The sequence below is a fragment of the Callithrix jacchus genome, chromosome 1, assembly GCF_049354715.1.
Source record: "Callithrix jacchus isolate 240 chromosome 1, calJac240_pri, whole genome shotgun sequence".
NCBI lineage: Eukaryota > Metazoa > Chordata > Mammalia > Primates > Cebidae > Callithrix > Callithrix jacchus.
The window spans coordinates 179,854,525-179,874,278 of record NC_133502.1 but is presented as its reverse complement, the minus strand read 5'-3'; the positions used below and the strand labels follow the sequence as shown (position 1 = coordinate 179,874,278).

The 19,754-nt window shown below is 40.6% G+C and overlaps 1 protein-coding gene across 15 annotated transcripts in view; it reads right to left on the bottom strand.

The window, feature by feature from the left end:
* Window positions 1–19,754, bottom strand: part of NUP214 (nucleoporin 214) — a 104,738-nt gene that overhangs the window by 8,226 nt on the left and 76,758 nt on the right. For 10 of the 15 annotated variants that reach the window (XM_035260640.3, XM_009004323.5, XM_035260655.3 and 7 more), the window contains exons 31-32: window positions 8,598–8,754; window positions 1,473–1,625 (exon numbers count right to left, since the gene is read on the bottom strand). In XM_035260640.3, the coding sequence (XP_035116531.1) occupies window positions 1,473–1,625; window positions 8,598–8,754 (310 nt within the window). The remainder of the gene's footprint in view (window positions 1–1,472; window positions 1,626–8,597; window positions 8,755–19,754) is intronic. The other 5 variants (XM_035260647.3, XM_078329738.1, XM_078329753.1 and 2 more) reach the window with 1 other exon arrangement.

Genomic DNA, 19,754 nt, shown 5'->3' with positions numbered 1-19,754 from the left:
AAAGCTGAGATGCCCATTTCTATACTGTTTTAATTTCTAGGAAGAGTATTAACGACTAACAACCAAGGACTAAGCTACCTGAGTCACAGTCTGAGGTGCACAGTGGATTTGCAAACCACAGCACTTGAGGCTCTAAACACAAGACTCCATGTACTAATTTGGGCCAGACTTACTCCCAAGTCAGAGCCACTGATGCATCTATTCCTGAGGTCAGATCCTTCCTCTGGAATTAGCATATTTCAGAGCATCACATACATACGAGGGCCAAATGTCCTACCCACTTACCGACGGAGAGTTTGCTTTAAAAAGCTGCTTGCTCAAACAGCCTACTCTGGACCCTCGTCTTAAAAAAAAAACCTCTTTTCACACAACTTGCCATCAACAAAGACAGGAGTACAGACTCTCTGCAGATCTCAGAGACAGAAACAGGGTGGAGAGGCAGATGACAAAAATAAAGTACATGTTTTCAGATCCAAACATACATTGTTCTTTAAAAATTTTTAGTTATAAATACATCTTACATGATTATAATAAGCATATAGTTTATATAAATGTATACTTTAATAGTAATGCTGGGATTAAAAAGTAGTGCTAGTAATCTTTCTTTTCCTTGGTTACATGGGTGTATTCCAACTGTGAAAATTAAGCTGTATGCTTTTGATATGTGGACTATGTGTATATATATACATTTCTTTTCTTTTTTGTTTTTTTGAGACAGAGTTTCACTCTTGCTACCCAGGCTGGAGTGCAATGGTGCGATCTTGGCTCACTGCAATCTCCGCCTCCTGGGTTCAGGCAATTCTCCTGCCTCAGCCTCCTGAGTAGCTGGGATTACAGGCACATGCCACCACGCCCAGCTAATTTTTTGTATTTTTAGTAGAAACAGGGTTTCACCATGTTGACCAGCATGGTCTTGATCTCTTGACCTGGTGATTCACCCACCTCGGCCTCCCAAAGTGCTGGGATTACAGGCTTGAGCCACCGCGCCAGGCCTATATATATATATTTCAATTAAAAATAAAGTGATTTCAGAAAGAGGGGAAAGTAACATAACACATGAGAAATTAAACAGATGATCTGCCTTGACCCTCATAAGTAATGGGCACCCAAAGAAATCCGTGACCCAGGATGTTTTCTTGTTGATATTTCAGTTCTCATTTCCTTCTGTGTTCCCTTACTTTGGTTGTTCTGCAACTGTAGAATATTTACAATGTTTTCTCCCCAAGAAGACTCTGTGTTCTCTTAAGAGGTGCATTACATGTGTCCTGTGCTTTTGAACATGTTTCGGAAGACCTGGAATCATGTTAGGAGTGTAGCAGATGCTCAGTCAATATAAAAATAAAGTTGAGAAAACAGCTAACTTTACTCCAATCCTATTCAAGATAACCACCCTAGAGATGTCTCCTTCCAGATCTCTAGACATAAACAAATACACATACAAAGTTAACCATAACAAATATGTACAGGAGTACCTGTTTTGTTTGGAGAGGAAAACCCAAAGCCTTGGGATGCCACACTTCCTCCTCCAGAGCTGAAAGTACCAGTGGGTTTCTGCTCTCCGAATGATGAGCTGGCAAATCCACCAAATGTCTTGGCCCCACTGTTTCCAAATAGATTAGAGGTATCTGAAGAGATGAAGATGTGAGGGAGGTCAGTGGGAGAAAAATGTCCTTACCTGCTTCTCAGAACAGAGAAGAAATCTCAGTTGAGTGTTTGGGAAGATGGGAGTGACAAGCTGCCTAGAACCCAAGGGAACTGAGTGACACAGCAACAGGCTTTCTCTGATTTTCATGTACCTTGCTGGGAAATTTTTAATCATTCTGGTACCCAGGCTCAGGATTTCCTGGCATGATTCTACAGGCACAAAATGAAGGGGCAGTGAGAGGCCCCACTGAGGAAGCTTCTTTGTAGGAGCTCACTGGGTGCTCCCACAGGTGTTAGGACTGCCCAGCAATGGAGGCCACAGGATCAGTCCCACACGAGCTGCTTTATTCTGAAGAACAGAGCTTGGTTTGATTGGTCTCTTCACACTAGGACCAACTTCAAATTTTGTCAAACTAAGGAAATTAAAGTTAGAATAAATCCAAACCAGGCATAATGGCTTCTAGCACTTATTTTCTGTTTTTACAGTCAAGTTCAGCATATGTGTGGCTGGCTGCCTGAGCAGCTCAGAGAATGGCAGTGAAATGAGAAAATTCATCGTGCTCCTATCTTTGATCTGAGGGGATCTAGGGATGCTCTGAAGAATGTGAAAGAGGCCAGCAAGACTTCCAGTCAGATTTCCTCCAAGAGGCTTAATGAAGCCCTTGACCTTTTAAATGTCTATCTAGGGGGTCATTCCTTTCCTCAACTATGCACTAAATTCACTCCAAGAATTAAAGGAAAAAGGGAGACTACTAAAAAACCAAAGATGGCTGAGAAATTCTCACCTGTTACAAGAAATGCAAACCTGACAGACAATAGATAAATAGCCAAAGTCCACATACAAAGAAGCCACCACTCAGATAATACAGCAAAGAATATGCCAGGGTTTTACAATTTTTTTTTGTCGGGGGGCAGAGGTGGTGGGAAGGGAAGGAATAACTCATGTATGTTGCCTACCATGTCTGGATGGGTGTTTTATTAAATACGTACCCACAAGGCAGACAGAAGCCATCCTGAAGTGGAGTGGATATCCAAGGCATAAATGGAAGGCACACCGTATGCTCTGGGTAATCACTGCATGGGTAATGGAAGACTAGTTTCCCCCTAAGCCAGTCAGGTGTTCAAAGGGAAGGTGAAAGGAGAGGACTGGAGGAGGGGAGCACTTAACATCACTTTCAAAGTCGAGCTGTTGGAAAGGGTGGCCCCCTCATTAACCTGTCAACTCCCTAGGTCTCTCAACTCAGTGCAGCTACCAAACCACCCCAACAGGAGAGCCACCATTGTTAATACTTCCAGATGCAATGCTCTTAACGCATAATTCAGGAAGTGAGAGAGCCAGTCACTTCAAATTTTCAGGCACCAGTAATACAATATGACTTGGCCCACCACATCATGGTCACTGCCCTATAAAACCACTGCTGACAATTTGAGAGCCTGGCTAAGGACCCACATGGTGAGTGTGTCAGGCACTGGCAGCTGGGTGGTTATGAAATCCCTCTGTATTACCCTCACACTCGGTACCACAGGATAATTTATCCTTTGACTAAGTCCCACAAAATGCCCTCTTGAGCAGTTTGAACTTCCCCTTATTGAGCTAGCCCAAGGTTACATTTGATTCCTTCAATGGCAGTACATTTGACACTGGAGATGAAAAACAGGCTTCTCAGCCATTCCTTTTACTCAGTATTTCAAGAACAGAGGGCTGCAATTTTAGCACTTTGTTAGTGCTAGCAACGCAAAATTCAAATAGCAAACAAATTCAAGGGCAAGACTGGGGTTGGATCTCGATCTCCTGGGGAAATTTGGTGCTCTCATATGAAATGAGAGGTGAAATGATTTTACTGGGATAGTGGTGGGAAGTTAGAGATCATTTAGAAGTCTATCGGCTTCTTTATCTTTCTCTCTTTAAGAACTCTTTGTTAAAATCTTTATGGCATATTCTAGTGGAACAAGCAATGAAGTCTGCAGTCAGACCCAGGTGAGATTACCTAATAGCTGTGTGACTCTGAGCAAGGACTTAACTATCCTAAGTCCCAGTTTCCCCACACATAGAACAGGACAGCAATTCTGACTCTGCAGGGATGCTGGGAAGATAATGTGAAGCACATAGAGAGCACTAGTGTGATATGTTGTGGACGCTCAGAAAAGGCTGTTGCCCTTCTCTGTTCCTTCAACCTCCTTCATCATCTCAATCATGCTCTAGCCAGTAAGACACAGAGCAGGTCGGCAGAAGAAAATGAAATCCTTTTCATTTTGAAAAGATCCCAAGAATTATACCATTAAAGATGTAATCACTCTCATTTACAGTCTCACAAGGAGCTCTGCATGTTGAGACATTTTACTGTTGATTCAAATTGCTCTGAAACAAAGTAGCGTAAAACAACGACTGCCTCTCTGTTTCTTTTTTTTCCCTCCAAGGTTTCTGATACTGGATTTAATTAATAAGAAGTTAAGCACCACAATAAAATACATTTAGAAAACAGAATGGACTGTCATCAGTATACAAGTCAGGAACAAAAGAAAGCACTTACACTTTACTGCCTATCCTTCCCCTACAAAAAATTTAAGCACTCGAATCCTATCAATCTGAAATTTTACAAAGACTTTTTTGTGTGGTTATCTGTGTGTGATATTACATGAAAGATACAAACCAAAATTCTATTTAAGATCTAAAGTTCTAGAATTATGATTTGATTCAAGAAGAATGTCATATTATTTGTGCATGTTACAAATTTATTTTCAGATTATATGCTATATTTTTATGCTTTCTCCCCTCAAAGTCTACAGTTGAAGGATAGATAGCACTTATTCATTCTGAAGTGCATGAGAGAATTTATGACAAATTATCTTATGGAAAAAAATCTCTGAAGAGTTCGAAGTAATTATGTATAAATAAAACCTCAAAATAAAACTGCTGTAAATCCTCTGCATCTATTTAGCAACACAGATAACTTCAACAGCCAAAGTGTCATTTTAAGTTTCTCTCCTCCATGATATATTTAATTACACTGTTACAAGTAAGAGTAATTTCTACTATGTGTAACAGACCACATGCTAAAAAAAGTTTAAGGGTTCAGAAAACTAAAATTTATAATTCTTACATGGTTATACTTAAGTCAGATATACAAGACTAGAAATAAATAACTTCAACCTAAAATATGCTTTAAATACCACAAAAGAAAAAAAGAAAACAAAGGGAGAAACGATTTCTCTTCATGTAGTTTGAGTAGATGATGCAGCAAAAAACCAAAATATTAAACATTGAGTTTTCACTTCAAAAGAAATTATTCATAAATAAAATTCACTAAATAAGATATAATGAGATTAGGCGTATGAGTATGGGGTATTCAGACCCATTTCATTCAGATGAGAAGATGACATCTTTCAAGGAAAAAAAAACCCTTCCCAAATAATACAATTTGTATCTCATTAACCTTTCAAATTTCACCATTTATACCATAAACCTTGACAGTTCCTGTTTTCTTTTTTTTAAAAAAGCTTTAGCCTCTTAATTTCCAAGCGTCATATTAAATCCCTTGGTTCAATCTAATTCCACAATTCCCATTTCAAAGACTCTAAGATAACCATTTTCTTCCCCTCAAAAGTCAGAAACCATGCAATTATTCAAAACTGGGAAACCAAAGGTTAAAAAAAAATCAACTAAAAATAGTACGCTCGTTAGTATACATGGTTTTATGTAGCAGGGAGACCACATAATTACTTTCTGATTAACCTCTGGCTCATAAAACAGTAGAGTCAGAAAATTAAAATAAGCAACACATACTTAAAATCTGTACCTATATCCATTTATTTTTTCCTTTGAGATGGAGTCTCGCACTGTCACCCTGACTGGAGTGCAATGACGCGCTCTTGGCTCACTGCAACTTCCACCTCCTGGGTTCACGTGATTCTCCTGCCTCAGTCTCCTGAGTAGCTGGGATTATAGGTGTACATCACCACGCCTGCTATTTTGTTTTTTGTATTTTTGGTAAAGATGTGGTTTCATTTTGTTGGCCAGGCTGGTCTCAAACTGCTGACTTAGTGATCCGCCCACCTGGGCCTCCCAAAGTGCTGGGATTACAGGCATAAGCCACCACGCCCAGCTCGTATATCCATTTTCAATAGATGTAAGAGTTAAGAAAATGATAAAATTGTATGATTATAAACATTTACTGTGTAATAGTACTAAACTGTTGGTGCCAAAAAAGAGGGTAAAAAAATCTTTAACTGATATTAAACATTTTAAGTAATCTGGAAAATCCCAAGGTTGAAATGTAACTCCACTGTTATCCTGCACTTGGTGTAACTCTTATCCTGCACTTGGTGGCCCTCAGGTTAAAAAAAAAATTGCTGTCCCTTTCACTATTGATTCATACACTTAGTACCACAAGAACGACTGAAATAAAATAATACACTTAGTTTTTAAAAATAATACAATGTGAAGTGTTTCCTCTACTCCTTCAAATTCACTTAAACTTCCCTTAGGCACACATGTAAATTGTTGGTTTACAATTAACAGTCAACATTTAAAAGATGAAGACTAACAGGTTACCTGGTATCAAGAATAGCTGTGCTTATTTTAAACCAGAATTAAAAGAATTAGCCAGTAATGTTTAACAACAGGCTGGGGAATCCTGGTTTGTGGTATTTTCTGATTTCCATGGTATAAATACTCCACCATGGCTAATTTCAGGCTACCCCACATGATGTCACTGCATGAGCAATTGGGGAGGTGTGCACGGCTGGCTTTTGGGCAAACCAGTTGCAGCCAGCCACTGACAGAAGGCAATTCCTTGACAGTTGAGAGTCATGGCGTTAGAGATGAATCAGCCAGGAGCAAAGGGATGTTTGTAGGGATATGACACATCTGACTTTAAACAAAACTGGTCAGTAACACAACCTCACAGATAATACCTTAGCTCTAGGGTAAACCCAAATTTCTAACTGCAGTGGAGCATGTTATTAAGTGTCTCTTCTGTGCCAGATTCTGTGTTTGGCATGTGATATCCGGTCTAGCTGAATTCTACATCTGTGACTTTCTGGCTTTGTGACCTCAGCATTCTGGGCTAGCTTCCTCAATGGAAAATGAAAATCCATAAAAGGACGATGTATTCAGTATGTGCTATGGAGCCTCACAGTCCTGTGGTGCCAGCCAGCTGTGTGTCTTGGGGTTCCTGACCCCTGCTTCAGCATGAACCTACTTTTATTTGTTCTCCTTGTCAGGATGCTACTTAAGAGTTCGTTGGCAAGAACAATTTTGGAAAACTACTAGACTTGATTTCTAAGATCCCTTCATTCTAGGATTCTAAATCCCTCCTGGCAGACTAAAACCTAAAGAACAAAAATTTCTGATTATATAACTTCACAAGTTAAGAGGAATGTGTCTCTTGACAAGTAATCTTTTCTTTCTTTTTTTTTTTTTTTGAGACGGAGTTTCGCTCCTTACCCAGGCTGGAGTGCAATGGCGCGATCTCGGCTCACCACAACCTCCGCCTCCTGGGTTCAGGCAATTCTCCTGCCTCAGCCTCCTGAGTAGCTTGGATTACAGGCATGCGCCACCATGCCCAGCTAATTTTTGTATTTTTAGTAGAGACGGGGTTTCATCTTGTTGACCAGGATGGTCTCAATCTCTTGACCTCGTGACCCACCCGCCTCGGCCTCCCAAAGTGCTGGGATTACAGGCGTGAGCCACCGCACCCAGCGTAATCTTTCCTTATATATTAGTGGTGTGGACAGCGACATCAAAATAACTAGGTTTTTGTTTGTTTGGTTTTTGAGATGGGGTCTTACTGTGTTGCCCAGGCTGGACTCAAAAAATGGCTAGTTTTTAGTTTGAAGGGCAAATCAGGATAGAAAGTTTTGCTAACTGCATAGGCCTTAATAGTAAGGAAACATCTGTCATGACTGCAGAACACTAGCTCATGATTCATGAAGATCTTGCACAGCACAACCAATGAGAGAAACTTCATGTAGAGCACATTAAATGAGAGAAGCTGAGACAAACAGGACAGGCTCCCAACTTCCAATCTCAGCCTCCTTCTGAGCAGCAGGATAGTTAAGATCTAAACCAACAGAGATTCCTTTCATTTCCAACCATGAATACACAGCTCAACAAAGAATTTTTAATGCCGGGCATGATGGCTCATGCCTGTAATCTCAGCACTTTGGGAGGCCAAGGCAGGCAGATCACCTGAGGTCAGGAGTTAGAGACCAGGATGGTCAACATGGCAAAACCCCATCTCTCCTTAAAATTCAAAAATTAGCTGGGCGTGGTGGTGTGTGTCTGTAATCCCAGCTACTCAGGAGGCTGAGGCAGGAGCATCGTTTGAACCTGGGAGGTAGAGGTGAGCCGAGATTGTTCCATTGCACTCCCGTCTATGTAACAAGAGTAAAACTATCTCAAAAAAAAAAAAAAAAAAAAAAATTAGCTAAAGGAAGCACTAGCAGATACAGCTTCAGATGAAAATAAAACAAAAATGTAAGAGATGAGAAATACTAAAGGCTTCAAGTTTTAGGTGACATCTCCCTACAGGAGCTGAATTTTATGGAAAATTCAGAGAGTACTACCCAAATGAAAGTCTACATGCTCTCCTCCCAGCATCCTCAGCTTGCTCTGCTGCTGCTCATTTATGCTTGTCTGCTTGCATTCACTTCAAGTCACTCCAATACTAAGAAACAGAGTGATTTGGGCCTTGGGAGAGAAGAGGGGAGCAGCTCAATACAGAGATCCTCTCCTTGCAGCTCTGATGTCTTTTCATGATTATATATGACATCTCACTAAAAAACCAAAAATAAAAAAGCAAAACAGAACACACTGATTTGGGGAAGATATCTTAAATGGGCCTTCTAGATTTTTTTTCCTTTTTATATTTGTCACAGAAGCTTTGTTAACACCCTGAGAATGACAATGGCATTAAGCGACCAAGGGACTGGGAAAAGTCTTCTCAACTTACTTGCAGTAGCTGTGGATCCAAAGCCCCCACTGGCTGAGCTGAATGGGTTTTTGTTGGCTGCATCCTGACTGGGTTTCCCTCCAAGGCCACTGAAGAAGCCTCCTCCTCTTCCAGTGTTTCCAGACCCAAACACGCTACCACTGGAAGAGGATGACTGCTAAAAAACAAAAGGGGCAGGAAGCAAGATAGGATGAAAGGTCATCATAAAATGGCAGACTACATCCATGGGTAGGAGGTGCTCACAGCTGGTACAAATGGAAAAAGCAAGAGAACTCTTATTAGTTCTGGTACAAATGCTCTAATAACCACAAACACAGCTAGACTCTTGACAGGGACTTACCACCTATGAGAAGTTCTCAAGCTATTCCATGTTTGCAGTTCTCTGAAAACATGATTTATGGTAGGTGGAACTTTTTGTGTTTATCTGCCAGGCTGCCTGCAGTGTTTGTTTGACACAATGCCAGTGTCAGGAAAACCAGCCTCACAAGAGACCCACAAAATAAAAAGTCTGAAAACATTTATAAGCTATTACGAACACCACTTATTCTGATTCCCCTAGTGTTTGGCTGAACTCATCAGCAATGAATGATAAGTGATTTACACTGCCTTTCTCTCAATTTGTGCACTTTTACTTCATAATGACTTTCCCAGTGCTGCAGAAGTAAGCTTAAATTAGCTCCATTGTTGAAATGATGACCAAAGCTGAATTCTGTCCAAGTTCGCAAATCTCATGTTCAGAGGATGTTGCTAGTGCAGGGGCAAATGCTGACTTGAGGCTGTGTCAGGCCCCAGACACTTAACTTCTTTGGAAGCTGGTTCTTAAAGAACAACTGGGCTACATTTGAGGGGCTATTCACATTAGTTAAGTGTCATCTCTCTGTGGCTGAGAATGCAGAATAAGATGGGCTTTAGAAAGGGGCCACTGTGCACAGAAACTTGCAAGAGCAGAGAAATGTTATCGATTCTCTCCTGTAAAATGGGGTAACTATCCACCTCAACACAGTGGTGAGTGAATTACATGAGCCAAGAAATTAACACATTTTAGAATGGAACCTGAAAAAGACTTATATGCTCAAAAAGTGGTTGCTGTTCAGTATTTTAACAACAATGAACTAAAAATCAAGCACTCTGTATGTGCTAGGCACATTTCTAAGTATTTTCTAAGTAATCATTTAATCTCTACTAGTCAAACCTCCAGTGGGCCACTTCTGAAATACCTGCCACCTCCCAGGTCTCCCTTGCTTTCTACTCTGGTCTGAGCCACTTAACCCCAACCTTTTGCCCTGACTATGCAACAACTTAGCTGGTCTTTTGCTCCCACTGTAGTCTATGTTCACGTAGCATCTGAAGCACTACTTGGAATGGCAGTTACATCATTTCGCTCCTGTCTACCAATTCTAGAAGGCTCTACATGATCTGTCCCCTGTCTACCTCTCCGACATCATCTTTTATCACCTTACCCCTCAGGCAGGACAGTCACACATACCTTCTGTGCTTTGAATACAACAAGCTAATTTTTGTCTTGGGGCACCTTAACTTAATGTACATCTTAGTTTCTTTTTTTCCCCTTTAAATTTCTTTTATCTCTCTTTTTTTTTTTTTGAGATGGAGTTTCGCTCTTTGGACATGGCTGGAGTGCAGTGGTACAATCTTGGCTCACTACAACCTCCACCTTCCGTTTTCAAGCAATTCTCCTGCCTCAGCCTCCCTGGTAGCTGGGATTATAGGGGCCCACCATTAACGCCCAACTGTTTTTTGTATTCGTAGTAGAGACAGGGTTTCACCATATTGGCCAGGCTGGTCTCGAACTCCTGACCTTGTGATCCTCCCAAAGTGCTGGGGCAGGCATGAGGCACTGCGCCCAGCTATCCCCTTTAAATTTCTTAACAACAACAAAACAGTAACAATTTGCTACAATCATTTAATGATGAGTCACAGCTGTTAAAAACTAGCTATCCAATCTAGTCCTAACAGCATTGGTTCTGATAACTAGTAAACTGCCATGGAAAGATAGAAAACTTTAACAGTGAATGTTCAAAAAAAAAAAAAAAAAAGAAAACTTTAGCAGTGAATGCATGATTTTCTGTGGAAGGTATCAGACTGCTTAGCTGACATCCACACATCAGGCTGAAACAGAAAATTGCCAGTATATGAGCATTTTGCCTGACAAAGCTCAGAAACCTCAAATGCTTCAGCTTAGTTTTTAAAATATGATTTGAAAATTAATGGCTTCCCATAAAAATGAAGTCAATCGCTAACATACTTCACTGTAGTCAACATGAATTGATAGTTATTGCATCCTCATAAATGGGTGTGAAAGAATTCATTTTAACTGAGGTAAATAACAATAGGTTTTAAAACTTATAATTATGGAAAATCTAAAAATATACAAAAAGCAGACAGAAGAGTGTAATGAACCCTCCATACACCCATCAGCCAGATTCAACAATGATCAATCAACTCATGTTCTATCAGATTTTGTCTTTACCCCCAAGTACTTCTCATCCTTTATTACAGTGGAGCAAGTCTCAGACATAGCATTTCATCCACTGATTTTCCTATGTAAATCCGTAAAACATACACCATCACTACAAGACCATTGTATCAGAAAATTTTTAACAATGCCTTAATATCACTGAGTAAGTGTTTAAGATCCACACTTACAATATTGCAAAAAAAAAAAAAAAAAAAAATCAAACTTGACTCTCCTCAAGCCTCTAGACCTGACCATCACTGCAAAGGAAGTAACAGAGGGCCGAGGATCGAGTTCACTTTGAAGCCGCACCACAGGATGCAGTCAGCAACCAGATCATGAGAAACCCCACAGGACAAATGATCAGCTTTGTTCACAACTGAATTACCAGGATTCCAAAGGGAGGGACATGAAAGGGGAACCTATAGATAAAGAGACTACAGAGACAATAGCAAGCAATCCCAATGTGTGTCCTAATTTGGTCCTAAATAAAAAACAAAACAAAACAAAATGTAAAAAGAGACATTTATGAAACTTTTTCAGAGAGGCATTTCCTGACCATCCAACCTAAACCATCTTTCCCAATTACTATCACATCATGCTTTGTTTCTTCACAGTACTTAACACTATCTGAAATTATACTGAATGTATTAAAGATTCATTCTCTCCACCTAATGGAAGCTCCATGAACACAGCCACTTTTGCCTGTCCTACTCACCACTACTTCTTACATGAATGATTAATTTGAACAGGCCTTGGTTTCAGTCCTGGTTCTACAATTTACTAAGTATTCCATCTTAAAATGCTGAGTCTTCTGATTCATGAATATGGGATGAGTTTTAATTTATTTAGGTTGTCTTTAATTTCTTTCAACAATGTTTTATAGTAGTCATTGTATAAGTGTGTACTTCTTTGGTAAATTTATCCTACCCTTCCAGGACTCTGATTATACATGTCGGACTGCTGATATTGTTGCACAGATCACAGAAATGCTCTGTCCATGTTTTTTCTATCTCTCTGACCTTCATTTTAGATAACTTCTATTGATACGTCTTGGAGTTCACTGTTCTTTTCTAGTATTCACTCTACTGTTAAGGCTTTCTAATTTTTAAAAATTTCACATACTAGATTTAAACTTCAAATACAGATACAGAGTTCTATTTATTTTTTTAAGCTTCCATTTCTCTGCTGAGATCCCTTATTAAACCACTGTTCAATAACTTTTCTATAAGCCCTTGAACACAACAGTTAAAGTCTTTGTCTCTAAGATCCAATATCTGAATCATCGATAGGTTGATTTTTGCTGACTTAAAAAAATTTAATTGTGGGTTTCACTATCTTTTCTGGTTGCTCTGTATGTTTCCTGTTTTTTTGTATACTAGACTTTGTATTATGGAAGAACAGTGGTGACTGAAGAACATTAATGCTTTTCCTAGACAGTGAGAACTCCCTTTCATCTGTAGATTAAAGTGAGGAGATAATTCAGATTTCACTAAGGGTTGATTTGGAACTGAGCCACAGATTTAAGAAGACTGAGCTCAACTCTGGTTAGCCCAACACTGTTTCTGCTTAGGGTTTAGGTTATTTGTCTTATAAATATCTGAGGTGGGAGCCAGGAGGCAACTCGACTCCAGTATAACCTTTCAAACAAGAGTTCCAGAAAACCGGAGAATGTAAGACCCCATGAGTTCTTTCTGCTTTTTAGTGCTGTCTTTAGTTCCTTTTTCTTTGTAAACAAAGTCGGGGAGGGCTGGCAAGGGAGAGCTGGAGGATACGTATGCCAAATACATTATTGTTGCACTTGCAAGTCTTTCAGATCCCAATCTGACTTTTTGATTTTTAAATCTGATTGGCTGAGGCTGGGCACGGTGGCGGCTCATGCCTGCAATCCCAGCACTTTGGGAGGCTGAGGTAGGCAGATCATCTGAGGTTAGGAGTTCGAGACCAGCCTAATCAACATGGTGAAATCCCATCTCTACTAAAAATACAAAAATTAGTTGGGTGTGGTGGCGGGTGTGTAATCCCAGCTACTCCTCGGGAAGCTGAGGTGGGAGAATTGATTGAACCTGGGAGGCGGAGGTTGCAGTGAGCCGAGATTGCGCCACTACACTCCAGCCTGCAAGACAGAGCAAGACTCTCTCAAAAAATAAATAAATAAACAGATTTGACTGACTGACTGAGACAGGGTCTCACTTTGCCATCCAGGCTGGAGTACAGTGGTGCGAACATGGCTCACTCCAGCAGCCTTAACCTCCTGGGCTCAAGTGATCCTCCCCGCTCTGCCTCCTTAGTAGCTGGGACTACAGACATGTGCTGCCATGCCCGACTGAACTGTGTTTTTTTTTTTTTTTTTGGTAGACATGGGGTTTTGCCATGTTGGCCCAGGCTAGTCTCAAACTCCTGAGCTCAAGCAATCTGCCCACCCCAGCCTCCCAAAGTGCTGGGATCGCATGTGTGTGACACTGCACCCAGACTTAGCATATTGTTTTCAAAGTTAATCTGTATGTAGCAAAATGAGAACTTCATTCCTTTTTATGGCTGAAAAATATTCCACTGAATGTATATACCACATTTTGTTTATTCACCTGCTGTTTGACACATGGGTTGTTTCTACCTTTCGGCTACTGTGAATAATGCTGCAACGAACATTGACGTACAAGTATGTGTTCAAGTCTTTTTTCAATTCCTTTGGGTATTCTACCCAAGAGAAGAATTGCTGGGTCACATGGTAGAAGTACTATATTTAACTTTTTGAGAAACCACCAAACTATAATGGCTGCACAATTTTGCATTCCCACCAGCAATGTATGAGGGTTCTAATTTCTCCGTATCCTGCTCACACTGGTTATTTTTATTTTTTACTTTTTAAATGATAGCCATCCTTGTGGGTATGAAGTGGTGTCCTACCTAATTGTGGTTTTGATTTTCATCTCCCTCATTAGTTTAATGCTACTTGATTACCTTTTCATTTAATTACTGTTCATTTATTTTGCTTTCCCCCATCAATGCCAACAACTTCTCCAGCCAGTACATTTTCTCAGTCTTTGGCAAGGACTCTCTACTACCTGCTCAAACCCAGACTTGGCATCTGTCCCTAGCAGCTGCTGTGCCACAGTGCTCACACCTATGATGGGCTCCACTCTCTGGAAATCAGTTCAACAAGGCTTTCTACCACTCTTCAATAGTCCCATTGTGACAGATATTTTCCAAAGATGATCACAGCAATACTTCTCATCCCATATGATCTTCTAGAGCAAGAGGTGGTCTCTCTCTCTCCTCTTGAACCTGGATGGGACTCTGTGAGTGCCTTGATGAAGAGGATGCAGCCTAAGGGATGTTCTATGACTTCTGAGGATAGGTCATAAAAGTTTATACAGCTTCAATGTGGCTCTTCCTCTTTCTTGGAATGTTCCTCCTTGGAACCTAGCTACCATGCTGTGAGGAAGCCCAGGCTACATAGCCAAATGTAGGTGTTCAGCTAACAGCTCCAGTTAGGGTCTGAGCCAACAGTCAAGCCAACCACTGACATCAGAGCGAGCCTCAGATGACTCACCTCCAGTCTTCCCTTCTTCCAGCTGAGACCACAGATTCTGTGAAGACAAGCTACCCCTACTAAGTTCATCTGAAGTTATGACCTACAGAATCCAAGGCTGTAGTAAGTAGCTGTTGCAGGCTACTAGGTTTTGAGGTAATCTGTTATACAGCAGTAAATAATTCCAGTACTCCCAGAGTAAGTGTGATGTCTACATTATCTGGATTTGTCTTGGTGTTATTATGGCAGTGAAGGTTTTCTATATCCTTTAACATCCTAGCCAGAATCTACCTAGCATCTTTGGAGTTTTCTGAGGATACTTCTGTTACCTGAAAATTCATTCATTTCCACACTATCTATCATGTGCTAGACACAGTCCTAAGCACTGGAGATATAGCAATTAATAAAAAAGATAAGGCTCCTGCCATCAAAGAAAAAAACCTTGATTTTAATCTTTGGCCCCTCCAATTATAAACATAATTTCTTTGGAGGAAGAATATGGAGTGGAAGGGGAATAACAATATGGAGTTTATCACAGTGATGTTTTAGATTTCTTTGGCTCAACATTGTGCTTGTCAGCTATACATGCAGCCGAAATTTGCTCATTTTCATAGCTGGATAATATTCTACTATGGGGTCAGGTATGGTGACTCATGCCTGTAATCTCATCAGCACTTTGGGAGGTCCAGGTGGGAGGATCACTTGGGCAAGGAGTTCCAGAGCAGCCTAGGCAACATGGCAAGACCCCACCTCTATTAAAAAATTTTTAAAAATTAGCTGGGCGTGGTGGTATACCTATGGATCTAGTTATTCTGGAGGCTGAGGTGGGAGGATTGCTTGAGCCCGGGAGATCAAAGCTGAAGTTACCTGTGACTGTACCAGTGCACTCCAGCCTGGGTGACAGAGTGAGATCCTGTCTCAAAAGAAAAAAAGAAAGAAAGAAAGAGGGCTGGGCATGGTGGCTCATGTCTGCAATCCCAGCACTTTGGGAGGCCGAGGCAGGCAGACTGCTTGAGCCCAGGAGTTGGTATGAGACCAACCTGGGCAACATGTGAAACCCCGTCTCTACAAAAAAACCATAAAAAATTAGCCAGGAACAGTGGTGTGCACCTGTAGTCCCAGCTACTTGGGTAGCTAAGGCAGGAGAATCACTTGAGCCTTGGAGGCGAAGGCTGCAGTGAGCAGAGATCACATCACTGCACTCCAGCCTTGGTGACAGGAGTGAAACCCTATCTCAAAAGTCTACTGTGGAATAACATAAATTATGAATTCACCTACCCATATGAATGTTGATAAATATGTGGGCTGTTTCTAGTTTTAAGTTATTATAACAATGTTGCTATGAATACGCTTGGATCCTGACACATATGTACATGAGTTTCTTCAAAGAACAAATCTAGGGCTGGGAATGGTGGCTCACGCCTGTAATCCCTGCACTTTGGGAGGCTGAGGTGGGAGGATCTCCTGAGGTTGAGACCAGCCTGGCCAACATGACAAAACCCCATCTCTACTAAAAATACAAAAATTAGCTAGGCATGCACATGTTATCCCAGCTACTCAGGAAACTGAGATGGGAGAATCGCTTGAATCTAACAGTCGAGGTTATGGTGAGCCAAGACCATGCTACTACACTCTAGCCTGGGCAACAGAGTTGAGACTCCGTCTCAAAAACAAAAAACAAAAAAAGAACAAATCTAGGCCAGTTATAGGAGCAGTACATTTTATTTCTCTGTAGTATTCGGCTGTATAAATATACCACAATTTATTCATCCAGTCTTCAGCTTATAAGCATTTGGGCTCTTTCCTGTGTTTAGCTATTAAGAAAATTCTGCTGTGAACATTCTTAACCATATCTTTTGGTGAACAAAGGCACTCATTTCTGTTGGTTACATATTCAGGGTAGATTTGCTGGGCCAAGAGGGATTCTGTATATTAGTTTTGATACTGCCAAATTGTTTTCCAAAGTGGTTAATATAAATTTACACTCTCAGTAGCAATATTTGAGTCCATAGTTGCTGTTCTTACTCACCAATACTTGGTACTATCAGCCTTAGAATTTAATTTGGGTATAGTTGTCTTTCTTTCTTTCTGAATTACAGGAATTCTTTACATATTCTGAATACAATTATTCTGTTGGTTAGATAGGCGACAATTTTCCTATTTAATAGCTTGTTTCACCCTAAAATTAAGAAAGCCGTAATTTCAGCAAGGTCAAATTTTCCTTCTTTCCAAACAGTATCTCTTAGAATTTCTTTCAGGTCTGCTAGACATAAAGTCTCTCAGTATTTGCTTATCTGAAAAAAGTCTTGATTTCTCTTCACTCTTTAAAGATATTTTTTGCTGGATTTAGAAATGCTAGGTGGCCAGTCTTCTGGCTTTCATGGTCATTGCTGAGAAGTCTGCTGTCAGTCTGCCTATGGCTCCCTAAAAGATAATCTCTCTTTTATCTCTCGTTGCCTTTAATACTTCACCTTTGGCGTTTTGCAGTCTCACTAGGACAGGTCTCAGAATCAGTTTCCTTTTATGCGTTCTCACTTGGTACTTCTTGGGCTTCTAACTATTATTGGTTAGTTTTGGCAGTTTCTTTCTCTAATGCTGCCACACATTCTCTCTCTTCTCCTTCCAGGACTCTGATTAAATGTATGTTGGACTTTCTCCCACAGGATTTTTTCTCTCTTATATCTTACATTTTTGCTCTCTGTGATGCATTCCAGGTAACTCAACTTCACCTACGTTCTAGTTCAAGGGTCAGCAAACTATAGCTCAGGGGCCAAATCCAGCTCATTCCCGGTTTTTATAAACAAAGCTTTACTGAACCAATCATGCCCATTTCTTGAAATATTGTCTACGGCTGCTTTTGCACTACAATGGCAGCGTTGAGTGCTTATGACAGAGGCTATCGATAGCCCTGAAAGCTGGAAATGTCGACTACCACATTCTGTTCTAGTGTGTCACTGCTCCTTTCAGCAGGTCTAATCTGCTCCAAATAAAGCCACTGAGTTTAAAACTGAGTTTAATCATTACATTTTTCTAGAAATTCTATTTGGTTGTTCTTCAAATCTGCTATAACAGGTCTTATGATTTCCTATTCCTTACTAGCATTTTCAAGTTTATCTTTGATTTCTTCTAAACTCTGTAAGCCCCAGCTGATTTATCGTCCAGGTTGTCTGTTCAAAGGTGATTTCTGATGCTCATTCTGGCTCTTGCTCATAGATACTGGTTTCTTTCTGTGTCTAATTTAGGTACAGAAATCCATATCCTTAAAAATTATTTGTAAGAGTAATTTGTAGCCTAGGTATAGTTCTTTTCCTTCAGAGTGGGCCTGCGCTGCCCCTGCCAGACATCTGGAGGCAGCATCACCCTGGAACCGTGTCAGTCTACTCACCAGCTGAGATCTGTCAATGTGGAGTCCCAGCTGATTGTGGAAGGTTCTCTTTTAGAACTCCCCGCTTTGTGCATAACTTAGTTGGTGATTTCTGTCCCTTTACCTTTGAGTTATTAAATAGAAAATTAAGATTTTCTTAGATTAGTAAATGCTGTCAGGGCAACAGGCTTCTGGGTCCACCTTATTTCTCTAGGTTCCCATTTTCCTCTTGTCTTGGTAAAATACCTTGTTGGTTTATTGGTGCTTTTAAAAATAGGGTTTTTATGTTTTATCTAGCATTTCTTAGCAGTCTTCAGTAGAGAACTTGGTTTGAATGATCTAATCTTCTACTACCAGAAACTGAAAATCATAAGTTTCACTTCTCTTTTAAGAAAGATCATTGACAGGGCAGAGCCCATCTTCAAAGGAAAACAGAGATGATAAAGAAAATTTCATACTGAAGATGTATAAGAAACATATATTATGCCTACCACCTTATTAACTGCTGGACTAATACAAATTCTACCTTCAGAAAGTGAAAATCACAATCCTTTCTGATAAATCAGCGTATCCTTCTTCATAAGGGCTCCTTAGGAGGTTACTAGGATCTAAATGCAGCTAGTGTCTGATGTACCAGTCAAGTTAACCTCTCTGGGCCCTCAGTGTCCTCATCTTTTAAATGGCTATAATAATAGCACCTATCTTATGGAGGTGCTGTGATGCTTACATGAGTTAATTTGTATAAAGCACTTAAAATTATGCCTGGCAACATAGATAACTGTTAGCTACATAAAATGAAACAGTTTGGTTCACCAAAAGGAGTCCCCAGGCTACATAAAGCTTAGCAGAGGAGACACATATGTTGCCAAATCTTCCTCCTTTTTCTTTTTAAACAACTACTTAAAAATATAAAATTGGCCTGGCACCGTGGCTCATACCTGTAATCCCAGAACTTTGGAAGGCCAAGGTGGGCAGATCACCCTGAGCTCAGGAGTTAAAAACCAGCCTGGCAACATGGCAAAAACCTGTCTCTATTAAAAAAAAAAAAAGCTGGGTGTGGTGGCATAAGCCTATAGTCCCACCCACTTGGGTGACTGAGGTGGGAGGATGACCTGAGCATGGAAGGCAGAGGTTGCATGTGACACACACACACACACACACACACACACACACACACACACCCCATTCATAGATTAAGAAGTTAAAAAATGACAACAACAAGGCTCAAAAAAGCTAAAGCGTGTATTTAGCCCACAAACTATAGTTTGTCAACCTTTGGCCTAATAGGCAGGGGGACTGATAGAAATCAGGCAATGTGGCCAGGCGTGGTAGCTCATGCCTGTAATCCCAGTACTGGAGGATTGCTTGAGGTCAGGAGTTTGAGACCAGCCTGGCCAACACAGCTAGACCCTGTCTCTAGAAAAATAAGAAATGAGCTGGGTGTTATGGCGTGTGCCTATAATCCTAGCTACTGGGGAGGCTGAGGTAGAAGAATTGCTTGAGCCCAGGAGTTTAAGGCTGCAGCGAGCTGTGATTGCGCTACTGTACTCCAGCCTGGGGCAATGGAGTGAGACCCTGTATCTAAAGAAAAAAGAAACCAGGCAATGTGCTTTCAAAGTACTTTCCCAGGGGACTATGGAAGGAGGATCAAAATTCTAGTGATCCTCTCTAATCAGAGGCTGAGACTGCTGCATCTTTAAGGCAGCTGAAGGGAGTACAGCTTAAGAACCACACATGGCTATCTGATGAATGTCGACATACAACATAAACTGATTATATTACAGTGCA